The following is a 14,825-nucleotide window of genomic DNA, read 5'->3' on the forward strand; positions in this document are numbered from 1 at the left end:
GAGGACACTAGCACAACCTGCTGGGTATGAGGATACTAGCACAACCTGCTCTGTATGAGGATACTAGCACAACCTGCTGTGTCTGAGGATACTAGCACAACCTGCTGTGTATGAGGATACTAACACAACCTGCTGTGTCTGAGGATACTAGCACAACCTGCTGTGTATGAGGATACTAACACAACCTGCTGTGTCTGAGGATACTAGCACAACCTGCTGTGTATGAGGATACTAACACAACCTGCTGTGTCTGAGGATACTAGCACAACCTGCTCTGTATGAGGATACTAACACAACCTGCTGTGTATGAGGACACTAGCACAACCTGCTGTGTCTGAGGATACTAACACAACCTGCTGTGTCTGAGGATACTAGCACAACCTGCTGTGTATGAGGATACTAGCACAACCTGCTGTGTATGATGATACTAGCACAACCTGCTGTGTCTGAGGATACTAGCACAACCGGTATGAGGATACTAGCACAACCTGCTGTGTATGAGGATACTAGCACAACCTGCTGTGTCTGAGGATACTAACACAACCTGCTGTGTATGAGGATACTAGCACAACCTGCTGTGTATGATGATACTAGCACAACCTGCTGTGTCTGAGGATACTAGCACAACCGGTATGAGGATACTAGCACAACCTGCTGTGTCTGAGGATACTAGCACAACCTGCTGTGTATGAGGATACTAACACAACAAGTTAGAGAACAATTTCACGCAGGACAACAAAACTAGCAACACTAAGAGATAAAGGGCGTCACCCAACGTTTTATTTGTTTATGTCAATAACAAAATGTACAAATAAAATACTGAAGATGCGACCAAAGGTCTTCATTAGAGAAATAGATAATAGCTCCAGCTTACATCAATAAGTTAACAGCCAACACATTACATGTCACATCTAAACAATAAAACATGTCATTTGTACAGCCGACATTTCATGTCACATTTAAGCAGTAAAACATGTCATTTGTACAGCCTACACATTACATGTCACATCTAAACAATAAAACATATCATTTGTACAGCCGACATTACATATCACATCTAAACAGTAAAACATGTCATTTGTACAGCCTACACATTACATGTCACATCTAAACAATAAAACATATCATTTGTAAGACAGAGGGGGGGGGGGGGGGTGTCGAGGACAATTTATAGGACCAGGACAAGACACAGGACTAAGACACGACACAGCTACTCCGCTTCATGTTCTCCGGAAGTGAGGTCTGCAGCGCCGCCTGAGCCGCCTTCTCAAGGATCCGCTTGATGGCGCCACCGTTGCTTTTGGCCGAACACTCGAGGTAGAACGAGGTCCCCATCTCTGTGGCCGCCTTCAGCCCGTCCCCGTAGCTGATGAACTTTGTCACGTCACTTCCCTCCGCCATGGCTTTAGACCGCAAGTCTGTCTTCAGCCCCACGATGACGAAAGGTGTGTCTGCCGGACTGTACTTCCGGATTTCTGGACAGACATTTTAAAAAGTGACGTTTTACAGCTAACAGTTACAGCAAGATCAAGGCATGTTCATGTGACTTTATTTGTTATAAAGGCAATGGCCGTTTCGTGTACTTGTGCCACTGATGAAACGGTTTCAAACAACTGTGTAGTTACCTGGTAACCACTGGTAACGGATTCTTTCGAACGTTTCCGGTCTGGCCACGTCAAAACATAAGACAAACACATCCGCAGAACAGCAGACTTTTTCTCGAAGTTTCTCGTACTCATCCTGGCCAAAACAAGACAAATTCTTCATCAGGCCAAGACAAGACAAATTCTTCATCAGGCCAAAACAAGACAAATTCAACATCAGGCCAAAACAAGAAAAATTCTTCATCAGGCCAAGACAAGACAAATTCTTCATCAGGCCAAAACAAGACAATTCTTCATCAGGCCAAAACAAGACAAATTCTTCAGGTCAAAACAAGACAAATTCTTCAGGTCAAAACAAGACAAATTCTTCAGGTCAAAACAAGACAAATTCTTTCAGGTCAAAACAAGACAAATTCTTCATCAGGTCAAAACAAGACAAATTCTTCAGCTCAAAACAAGACAAATTCTTTATCAGGTCAAAACAAGACAAATTCTTCAGGTCAAAACAAGACAAATTCTTTATCAGGTCAAAACAAGACAAATTCTTCATCAGGTCAAAACAAGACAAATTCTTCAGCTCAAAACAAGACAAATTCTTCATCAGGCCAAAACAAGACAAATTCTTCATCAGGTCAAAACAAGACAAATTCTTCTTCAGGTCAAAACAAGACAAATTCTTCAGGTCAAAACAAGACAAATTCTTCATCAGGCCAAAACAAGACAAATTCTTCATAGGTCAAAACAAGACAAATTCTTCGTCATGTCAAAAGAAGACAAATTCTTCGTCATGTCAAAAGAAGACAAATTCTTCAGGTCAAAACAAGACAAATTCTTCATCAGGCCAAAACAAGACAAATTCTTCATCAGGTCAAAACAAGACAAATGCTTCATCAGGTCAAAACAAGACAAATTCTTCATGTCAAATCAAGACAAATTCTTCATCAGGTCAAAACAAAACAACTTAAGGTCAAACCGAGACAAAGTTGGCAGATATAAATTCAACCTGAAGTCGTAAATTAAAAAAACGTCTCACCTGGCCATACGTGTCTACTAAGGTCATCTTGACCTCGACATTCTCCTGTACAAAGGTCACAGGTTGACTAGTCACATGATCGAACTCTAACAAATTAGATAATGATAAACAAAGTCAATTTGGGGGAAGGGGTATGTGTGTACACATAGCTTGCACGCAGTAAATGTGCAAAAATATATTGGGGGAGCTAAATCAGTTTGTGTCAGGGGTCAAACTACTCGGGTCAGAGGTCAAACTACTCGAGTCAGAGCTCAGTCTATTTTGAGATCCAACACACGAACACATAAATAACACACACACACACAGAAACTGAACGTCAGGTCGTGTTGAGCCATCAATCACAGTGACGTCATCAATCATGCTGACGTCATCAATCACCACACCTGACGGTCGGTCGCGTGTGTAGCGACCACGTGACGTGTCAGAAGCTGTCAACAACCACAAGCTGGTGTTTGTGTTTTGTCCCCCCCCCCCAGACATTGTGGTCTCCCCGTGGTACCGCCTCTGGGGTGTCGGGGTGGCAGCGGGTTGTCACGTGATGGGTTCACACACAGGAGTGAGGCTTGTGGAGTGTCGTGATTTACGTGAAATGTTGACACCCCACGCCGACACTCGCATGACCCGACCCTACCACGTGACACCGCCAGACAGTGAGTACCCCCCCCCCCCCCCTGGTCACCAACTCGAGTGCTACACACGACACACTTCAAGTGCTACACACGACACACTTCAAGTGCTACACACTTTGACACGGTCACATGTCAAGCTGACACACGTGTGACTCACTAATTAGGGAAAATATTGTTAATTGCACTAATGAGTCTCTGGCCAGGATACACGCACTAAATAAACACTGCCGTCTGTGTGAGGGAGGATACAGGGACTAGGGTAGAGTACTCGCCTAGACCAGAGGTGTACAGAGTTTCTTTCAGGCATTTCTCGTACGGGGGGGGGGGTATACAGGGACTAGGGTAGAGTACCCGCCTAGACCAGAGGTGTACAGAGTTTCTTTCAGGCATTTCTCGTACGGGGGGGGGGTATACAGGGACTAGGGTAGAGTACTCGCCTAGACCAGAGGTGTACAGAGTTTCTTTCAGGCATTTCTCGTACGGGGGGGGGGGGGGTATACAGGGACTAGGGTAGAGTACTCGCCTAGACCAGAGGTGTACAGAGTTTCTTTCAGGCATTTCTCGTACGGGGGGGGGGTGGGGGCGACCGGAGAAAGAAGTCTTAGAGACTGTTTACAGACACGCATGAAAGAACATTCTAGACAAACATTTGGGTACTTACAGACACGCATGCTGGGACATGTGAGACCAGCTCATGGTCCGGCAGTACTCACCTGCGTGTCCGTCCATCGGACCAGGTGGACACTCCAGGGGAAAGCGGCCAATCAGATGGGTCAGCAGCATCGAGCTCTTGCCTACGTCACCGTCGCCCATGACGACACATTTGACGCTGTGGGTCAGCATGGGTTGAGTTTTGCTGGACTTGCGTCTGCTGGACGACTTCCTTAGTTCGGCCATTGGTCAGTCCAGGTGGCCAGTCCTGCGAACGTGTTCTCCCTTGTAATGAGCTTCAATCTGCAGTTGACCTACTGTTTACAATAACCTACTGTTTGTAAGGACCTACTGTTTATAAAGACCTATTGTTTACAAAAAGACCTCTATAAGTGATGACCTTGAAGACGTGAGTCTATAGATGCCGCAGGGTAAGACGTGATCACGTGAGCCAACAAACCTTGCTAACCTTACAGTCGTGGGTTCCAGGCCCACTGAGAACATAGCAGCAACCGAGCCACCTGTTGAGAGAAATAAAACAACAGTGGTACCGACACACCTGCACTAGTACCTGGACATTACAGTCGGCAGGTACCGACACACCTGCACTAGTACCTGGACATTACAGTCGGCAGGTCTGTTAACTAACCTCTGTGGTATCGAGACCGTATCCACCAGCGATACTGTGAGAAAACTCGACACGATACAAGCATCGAATAATTGCTTACAACTGGCTGTACATGTCGTGTGTACAAGGAAGTGAACACACGAACTTGTACCTTAAACCCTAAGTAAGGGTTAAGTTCGGGATCAAAGTATCGTTATCGGCGATACCGGGTATTGTGCAAGTCCTACTGACGAGTATCAAACAACATACGACACTGGGAATACAACCATAACCAGCTAGTGAATTCATCTCAACGTGTGCACTCACTGAAATCATATCCCTTGTCTGATAATCGAAAACTATATTTTAAACTGAACTAACCCTACACAGCATCTCGTTTGAGAACTTTTTGTTAAAGCTTATATTGAGGTTTATTACAATCGAAATTAAGAAAATAGAATGCTACTTGGCTCTACGATACAGAAAAAAAACTATTAATGGGGGTGTCATTTTTTGCTAACTTGAATAAAGATATTGGGGGGGGGGGGCGCAAAATTGTTAGTTCACCCCGGGCGCCGAAATGAGTTGGTACGCCACTGTCGATGTGACACCTTTGTTTCCGCTTTTTTGCCGTCCCAGTCCCTTTCTAAGATACGCCGTTACCCCCCCCCCCCTTCCCACACACACCTACCTACATATACTGATAATATAATCTCAGTCACACACACACTCCCCAATAAAACTAGAAAAAAGTTCATTGAAATGAAAATGTTTTCCATTATTTTATTTTTGCGTTAAAAATACCAAATAAATGTGTACCCACCCTTCCCTTGGCACAAAAATCCCCCCCCCCCCCTTGCTCTGTGACACCTCCCCCCCACCACACCCCCCCCCCCTCATTCCCCTTAATCCCCACCCATGCTTGCTACACACAGTTTTGTCAGAGTGGTCCCTCTTTTTAATCTTTTACTTTTGAATCGCTAGTTTATAGATTCCTCTAGTCTAAGTGAAAATAAAATGATTACACGTTTACATTGTTAAAATATGTTGACTCTAAAAATGGCTAGATCTAGAGATACTTACAGTCGACTGAATCACAGCCTGCACTAAATGTTTAAAGGAAGATCACCAATCGGGGAGCCAATCAACACATCCTAGCACTTCAGCTGAAATCACTACACACCGTCGCCGGTGACGTCACGACACACTAAACATCAACAGCTCACTACCAACAAGACCCAGTCAAACTACCAAACATTGCGGCGGGCGGAAGTTGACGTCATCGCGCGACGTCAGCACACGTCGTGACAATCCAGTGTAGCCAAGAGATCTACAAGCGCGCGCGCAAAGCTCTGTACTCTCGACAACCTTGAGGCTGACACCGACACGGGGCGACACCACAAATAGGGCGGGCGTAAGCATTTGTTTCGAGAGTAAACGCCTGTGCACACAAGTGGTCAACACACAGGCCGTGCCGCCGGCAGCCTTGAGTTAATTAGGAGAGATAACTCTACCAACAACAGTATGCAAACAACGGTCTAGTAGCAGCATACGACAGGTGCTATAATAATGTCATATTGAATTGCGCCCAGATTCAGCTATTGGATTTTTATTCAAGATTCTTTTTCTAGTCGACAAATTGAGAAATCATTACTACATTACATTTCTTTTAGCAATCATTAGTTAAAATGTATGCAGATCTGTAAGGTGATTTTATGATGGAGCTTTTTATCCAAGTGATTTTGCATAGAAACTATATCCTTGAAATATGGTACGGACATGTCTTAATTAAGATGCTAATTAAATGTGACATAATTAATGGCGGCCTTGATAACAAAATAGAAGACGGGGTTAAGATAATATTAGGATTCTCACCCCCCCCCCCCCCAAACCTCCCCTTATTAACTACATGCTTGAGTATAGTTCAGCACAGTTACGCCCCTTTATTCAGCGTCCAGGAACTATAGATTAGCATGTAGGACGTTACTTGTGCTGGATAATTCGATGACGACATTGTGAGGTTAGGGTAACTTAAGCGTGGATCAAATTATGTTTGATAATCATACAATTAATTTTAATTCGGGTCATTGATACCAGTCTACCTGTTATAGACCTACCTACCCAGTCTACATGTTATAGACCTACCCAGTCTACCTGTTATAGACCTACCTACCTAGTCTACCTGTTATAGACCTACCCAGTCTACCTGTTATAGACCTACCTACTACAGTCTACCTGTTATAGACCTACTTACTACAGTCTACCTGTTATAGATCTACCTAGTCTACCTGTTATAGACCTACCTACCTAGTCTACCTGTTATAGACCTACTTACTACAGTCTACCTGTTATAGACCTACCCAGTCTACCTGTTATAGACCTACCTACCTAGTCTACCTGTTATAGACCTACCCAGTCTACCTGTTATAGACCTACTTACTACAGTCTACCTGTTATAGACCTACCCAGTCTACCTGTTATAGACCTACCCAGTCTACCTGTTATAGACCTACCTACCTAGTCTACCTGTTATAGACCTACTTACTACAGTCTACCTGTTATAGACCTACCCAGTCTACCTGTTATAGACCTACCCAGTCTACCTGTTATAGACCTACCTACCTAGTCTACCTGTTATAGACCTACCTACCTAGTCTACCTGTTATAGACCTACCCAGTCTACCTGTTATAGACCTACCTACCTAGTCTACCTGTTATAGACCTACCTACCTAGTCTACCTGTTATGGACCTACTTACTACAGTCTACCTGTTATAGATCTACCTAGTCTACCTGTTATAGACCTACCTACCTAGTCTACCTGTTATAGACCTACTTACTACAGTCTACCTGTTATAGATCTACCTAGTCTACCTGTTATAGACCTACCCAGTCTACCTGTTATAGACCTACCCAATCTACATGTTATAGACCTACCCAGTCTACATGTTATAGACCTACCTAGTCTACCTGTTATAGACCTACCCAGTCTACCTGTTATAGACCTACCTACCTAGTCTACCTGTTATAGACCTACCCAGTCTACATGTTATAGACCTACCCAGTCTACCTGTTATAGACCTACCCAGTCTACCTGTTATAGACCTACCTACCTAGTCTACCTGTTATAGACCTACCTAGTCTACCTGTTATAGACCTACTTACTACAGTCTACCTGTTATAGACCTACCCAGTCTACCTGTTATAGACCTACCTACCTAGTCTACCTGTTATAGACCTACTTACTACAGTCTACCTGTTATAGATCTACCTAGTCTACCTGTTATAGACCTACCCAGTCTACCTGTTATAGACCTACCTAGTCTACATGTTATAGACCTAGTCTACCTGTTATAGACCCAGTCTACCTGTTATAGACCTACCCAGTCTACCTGTTATAGACCTACCTACTACAGTTACACGGTCATGTCTGTAAATTGTTTTTTCTGTTCTTTTAAAGCGTATAAAAAGATCTAAGAGAGTTAAGTCGTGACAAACAATACGGTGTTGCCTCCCCTTTAATCTCCCTCTAACTATCGTCTTCTAGGGTAGGTTATTGTGTACCATTATTAATATAATTAGTCGAAGGCTCTGTCACCCAACCATATGGGGTGATGTATGGTCTACAGCAACTTTTTAGCGCAATTTCCATACTGGCAATTGCGTTTAATAATACGTCATTTCTGATTTCTGGATGGATGGATGGGTGGATGTGTGTCCGCAGCGTTAAGTCGTATCTCCTCCTCAACGAAGCAATATCGAGGACTAGTTCCAAAAGCAAATATGTTAAGCAAGTTCCGAGGATGATTGTGGGCAAAAAAAAATCCCGGAATTCCTTCCTGGATTTCCCGGAAAAGCCAAAAAACCGAAAAAATGCAGTTTTTGGCCCATATCTCGACAACCAGACTACTTAGAGACTTGAAACATTTACCAATCGATTCCTGCCATAATTTAGAACAATATTGCCGAAGAAAGTTTTCAAAAATATCCTTTCGTTCGGTCACAAAAAATTAATTAAGAACAAATAAGTTTATATTTATAGGATGATATTTACTACTTTACTTTTTTAAACTGAGCATCGTGTAGGCCTACACGTTAAAATTAAACTATTTCCGTTGATATAGGTTAATATAGTTGTCTTTTTTTTAGCGCAATTTCCATACTGGTTTCTATTTTGTTTTGAATTATTAAAACTACTTGTGTTGCATTATTTATTTGCTGAATATATGATTTATCTCGATTTAAAATTGTTATGGATAACATAAGGAAATTGCACTTAAATTGTCACTAGACTTTTTATTAACTTGTTTATGTAGATATAAACTTTACATTACCCGTCTCAGTTTACTATAAACTATAATCTAAGTAGATCTAGATCTAGATCTATATAGATTCTAGGATGTAGATCAAAGTAATCAATTTTGAGAGTCCAATTAAGTTTGTTTCGGATAAATAAATTACGAATTTAAAATACAAAATTATATTCATACATTAGACAGTACTATTACTATACTGTATACTTAACTATACTAGTACTAGTATACTTCAAAACGTGAATGACTCACGACCAAACAAGTGCGGGTAGTGTGTTGTTTGGATCTAGATCTAGATCTAGAATCATTTAAAAAACCGGATAAACACAAATCTAAGTCCAAATGGTTAATTTCAGTTAGCCAGACCAAACTGTTTTGTTTCCTTACCGAACTATGAATGAACTGTAATCACAGGAGCCGTCGAATGAATTCAAACTTTGACACACAACATACACGGAAACGTCACAGCGCGAGAATCCGCCGCGCGATGTGTTGTGGGCGTCACTCTCCCATAGACAGCGCGTCACAACATGGCTGACCCAATTCTGGCTGCTCAATGCGGATTTGTTTGTTGTTTCATGGCAAGATTTGAATTCAAGTGTGTGGGAAAATAGAAATTGATGCATGTGTGATAAACAAGAAGCGGATTAAGAGTTGTGTTAGGCTATAATGCCGTGATCCACTGTTTTTTAAATTTGCATGATGTTTAAATTAACACTGTCCTAACTTGTACTTGACTTCTCAGGAGTAGTTGGGCCTCTCGGGAGTAATTGGGCCTACACATATGGGCGCCCAGGGCGTCGACATTTAACACACTCAGAATACATTTATACACTTAGGGGTCATCCATTTATGATGGCCCCCGGGGAGGGGGGGTTTTGTCCATGTGGACATCCACATGTTGAATTGTACATCAAAATACATCTTTAAAAACACCAGCTCAGTGGGTGGATAAATGTACCAAAGATGTAACTGTATATCGCCCGACTAAAAAAAAGTTTAAAAAACAATGTGATCTAGACCTCCCTGATAGATCGTGATAGCAAATCATCGTAGGTCTACATCATTATTTGTGTCAAGGCCTAAGACTGCGTAGATCAAGTTATTTTTTCAAGTAATAAACTAAAAATAACCATGTTAAAGTTAGAAATTTTAATAACGGCGCATGTGGAATGTTCTCGGGGGGTCAGATGTGTAGGTCTCGCGAGAAAAGGGGGAGAGGTGGTTTGTTAAGGAAACACGTGTAACGAGAAGTGTCCGTAAGGTTCAGTAAAAGTAATATGACGTCACGTTGATTAGCCTAATTTTACCCCAACCCATATCGTCATCATTAGCTAGACAGCCACGAATGACATCAAATAGTGCGGTCTACAGCCCCACTAACCCACCCTCTTTAATAAAAAATATTTTATGACTGCCTCCAACCTCCAATAGTGTGTAAAATCGAGAGCTACACAGCGTCCATGCGCGATCACTCTTTCAATAAAAAAAAGCGCTAATAATAGGGCCTGATTTATACTGTCGTTTAAAATATCCCTTTTTTCAACACTTTTTGGGCTGTACTTTTAATACGTAGGCCTAGTAAAGATGTTGCCGAAGATATCAAATTTGTAAGGTGCACTAAATTTTTGTGGACGTCCACATTGGGGGGGGGGGGGGGGGCGTCGAAAGTGGACGAGGGGTGGTCTAAATTACAAATTTTTGTGGACGTCATAAATGGATGACCCTTTAGTTTGAGGACAACTTCCCATCTCTCGACTCATCAACCACTTCATTAAAACAAAGTTCATTTGTGCAGACAAAAACTAGTTTAATGTGGTCAGTGAATAGCGAACATTACAAAAGGGGAGTGCGTTAAAAATATAGAGATGTAGGCGGATATACTCAAACTGTGAATCATTGAATGTGGATGTTTTAAAACCTACGATCATCAAACAGTTGGTTTACACAAAGTCTAGGTCAGTCTACTGCAATGGCTATACGTGGTCATCTTGTACCAGTTTTGTAATTGTAAATGTTCTTTTAATTAAAAACTTTTTGATGTAATAAATACTGTATAATGTAACGTATAGTACCACATACTGTATGATGTAACATTTAGTAACACATACTGTATGATGTAACATATACATGATGTGTCCTACGTCAAGCCTTCACACATTTCACTTTACAATCGAACACAATGTGTCATCACCCCTCTAACGCGTGACACAGTGGCCTATGTAGACCCCTCTAGACACAGTGACCCCCCTCTATGTACGACACAGTGACCCCCGTCTATGTACGACATAGTGACCCCTCTATGTACGACACAGTGACCCCTCTATGTACGACACAGTGACCCCTCTATGTACGACACAGTGACCCCGTCTATGTACGACACAGTGACCCCTCTATGTACGACACAGTGACCCCTCTATGTACGACACAGCGACCCCTCTATGTACGACACAGTGACCCCTCTATGTACGACACAGTGACCCCTCTATGTACGACACAGTGACCCCCATCTATGTACGACACATTGACCCCTCTATGTTCGACACAGTGACCCCCGTCTATGTACGACACAGTGACCCCCGTCTATGTACGACACAGTGACCCCTCTATGTACGACACAGTGACCCCCGTCTATGTACGACACAGTGACCCCTCTATGTACGACACAGTGACCCCCGTCTATGTACGACACAGTGACCCCTCTATGTACGACACAGTGACCCCTCTATGTACGACACAGTGACCCCCGTCTATGTACGACACAGTGACCCCTCTATGTACGACACAGTGACCCCCGTCTATGTACGACACAGTGACCCCTCTATGTACGACACAGTGACCCCCGTCTATGTACGACACAGTGACCCCCTCTATGTACGACACAGTGACCCCTCTATGTACGACACAGTGACCCCTCTATGTACGACACAGTGACCCCCCTCTATGTACGACACAGTGACCCCTCTATGTACGACACAGCGACCCCTCTATGTACGACACAGTGACCCCCATCTATGTACGACACAGTGACCCCTCTATGTACGACACAGTGACCCCTCTATGTACGACACAGTGACCCCCGTCTATGTACGACACAGTGACCCCTCTATGTACGACAAAGTGACCCCTCTATGTACGACACAGTGACCCCTCTATGTACGACACAGTGACCCCCGTCTATGTACGACACAGTGACCCCTCTATGTACGACACAGTGACCCCTCTATGTACGACACAGTGACCCCTCTATGTACGACACAGTGAACCCTCTATGTACGACACAGTGACCCCCGTCTATGTACGACACAGTGACCCCTCTATGTACGACACAGTGACCCCTCTATGTACGACACAGTGACCCCCGTCTATGTACGACACAGTGACCCCTCTATGTACGACACAGTGACCCCCGTCTATGTACGACACAGTGACCCCTCTATGTACGACACAGTGACCCCTCTATGTACGACACAGTGACCCCCGTCTATGTACGACACAGTGACCCCTCTATGTACGACAAAGTGACCCCTCTATGTACGAAACAGTGACACCCGTCTATGTACGACACAGTGACCCCTCTATGTACGACACAGTGACCCCTCTATGTACGACACAGTGACCCCTCTATGTACGACACAGTGACCCCCGTCTATGTACGACACAGTGACCCCTCTATGTACGACACAGTGACCCCCGTCTATGTACGACACAGTGACCCCTCTATGTACGACACAGTGACCCCCGTCTATGTACGACACAGTGACCCCTCTATGTACGACACAGTGACCCCTCTATGTACGACACAGTGACCCCTCTATGTACGACACAGTGACCCCTCTATGTACGACACAGTGACCCCTCTATGTACGACACAGTGACACCTCTATGTACGACACAGTGACCCCTCTATGTACGACAAAGTGACCCCTCTATGTACGACACAGTGACCCCCGTCTATGTACGACACAGTGACCCCTCTATGTACGACACAGTGACCCCCGTCTATGTACGACACAGTGACCCCCGTCTATGTACGACATAGTGACCCCTCTATGTACGACACAGTGACCCCTCTATGTACGACACAGTGACCCGTCTATGTACGACACAGTGACCCCTCTATGTACGACACAGTGACCCCCGTCTATGTACGACACAGTGACCCCTCTATGTACGACATAGTGACCCCTCTATGTACGACACAGTGACCCGTCTATGTACGACATAGTGACCCCTCTATGTACGACATAGTGACCCCTCTATGTACGACACAGTGACCCCCGTCTATGTACGACACAGTGACCCCTCTATGTACGACACAGTAACCCCCGTCTATGTACGACACAGTGACCCCTCTATGTACGACATAGTGACCCCTCTATGTACGACACAGTGACCCCCGTCTATGTACGACACAGTGACCCCTCTATGTACGACACAGTGACCCCCTCTATGTACGACACAGTGACCCCCGTCTATGTACGACACAGTGACCCCTCTATGTACGACACAGTGACCCCTCTATGTACGACATAGTGACCCCTCTATGTACGACACAGTGACCCCTCTATGTACGACACAGTGACCCCTCTATGTACGACATAGTGACCCCTCTATGTACGACACAGTGACCCCTCTATGTACGACACAGTGACCCCCTCTATGTACGACACAGTGACCCCCGTCTATGTACGACACAGTGACCCCTCTATGTACGACACAGTGACCCCTCTATGTACGACATAGTGACCCCTCTATGTACGACACAGTGACCCCTCTATGTACGACACAGTGACCCCCTCTATGTACGACACAGTGACCCCCGTCTATGTACGACACAGTGACCCCTCTATGTACGACACAGTGACCCCTCTATGTACGACACAGTGACCCCCGTCTATGTACGACACAGTGACCCCTCTATGTACGACACAGTGACCCCTCTATGTACGACACAGTGACCCCCTCTATGTACGACATAGTGACCCCTCTATGTACGACACAGTGAACCCTCTATGTACGACACAGTGACCCCTCTATGTACGACATAGTGACCCCTCTATGTACGACACAGTGACCCCCATCTATGTACGACACATTGACCCCTCTATGTTCGACACAGTGACCCCCGTCTATGTACGACACAGTGACCCCTCTATGTACGACACAGTGACCCCCATCTATGTACGACACATTGACCCCTCTATGTTCGACACAGTGACCCCCGTCTATGTACGACACAGTGACCCCTCTATGTACGACACAGTGACCCCTCTATGTACGACATAGTGACCCCTCTATGTACGACACAGTGAACCCTCTATGTACGACACAGTGACCCCTCTATGTACGACACAGTGACCCCTCTATGTACGACACAGTGACCCCCGTCTATGTACGACACAGTGACCCCCGTCTATGTACGACACAGTGACCCCTCTATGTACGACACAGTGACCCCCGTCTATGTACGACACAGTGACCCCTCTATGTACGACATAGTGACCCCTCTATGTACGACACAGTGACCCCCCTCTATGTACGACACAGATATGTCACCGTGTCCTGTTCACATCCGCCAGACGAGGCAGCCGAGTGGTGGAATGTGTGGGGAGTGGCGAGGGGAGTGAGACGAGAGAGCAATCAAATTGTGCTCACCGTCTGGTCAGCGATCCTAGATCACGTGCACACGGCTGTTTGTTTACTCACACTGGGAGTGGCGCTAGGGGCGTCAAATGCCATCACTGGATGATAATTTGAACCAATAGGAAGGCGTTTTATTTTCCGTCCACGCTGCATATTTCCTCAGTTATGCAAATGTATATTTAAAACAAAAACATCTGGGCCAAATGAGCCCCCTTTCAATTTATTGTTTTATCCGTCGATTCTATAAGGTCACTAAGAAATTATTGATGTGAGTTATAATTCTTGTCAACCCACACGTCCACGTGGGCCACACAGACTGACCATTTGGACCATGGTGTAGGCA

The 14,825-nt window shown here is 44.6% G+C and overlaps 1 protein-coding gene across 3 annotated transcripts; it reads right to left on the minus strand.

The window, feature by feature from the left end:
- Positions 1 to 758: 758 nt before the first annotated feature.
- Positions 759 to 9,341, minus strand: LOC131941258 (ras-related protein Rac1). 3 transcript variants are annotated; one of them, XM_059300395.1, is made up of 6 exons: positions 5,608 to 5,837; positions 4,266 to 4,438; positions 3,980 to 4,231; positions 2,638 to 2,723; positions 1,626 to 1,740; positions 759 to 1,475 (listed from the first exon to the last, which is right to left on the minus strand). In XM_059300395.1, the coding sequence occupies exons 3-6, from the start codon at positions 4,161 to 4,163 to the stop codon at positions 1,195 to 1,197; spliced, it is 666 nt and encodes a 221-aa protein (XP_059156378.1). In that variant the 5' UTR covers positions 4,164 to 4,231; positions 4,266 to 4,438; positions 5,608 to 5,837; the 3' UTR covers positions 759 to 1,194. The 3 variants fall into 3 exon arrangements, with proteins under 3 accessions (XP_059156378.1, XP_059156377.1, XP_059156376.1); XM_059300394.1 differs by lacking the exon at positions 5,608 to 5,837 and adding an exon at positions 9,224 to 9,341 and having other exon boundaries at positions 3,980 to 4,438; XM_059300393.1 differs by having other exon boundaries at positions 3,980 to 4,438; positions 5,608 to 5,836.
- Positions 9,342 to 14,825: the final 5,484 nt, after the last annotated feature.

Source organism: Physella acuta, unplaced genomic scaffold, assembly GCF_028476545.2.
Source record: "Physella acuta isolate Inbredline_101_S28 unplaced genomic scaffold, ASM2847654v3 ptg000353l, whole genome shotgun sequence".
Taxonomy (NCBI): domain Eukaryota; kingdom Metazoa; phylum Mollusca; class Gastropoda; family Physidae; genus Physella; species Physella acuta.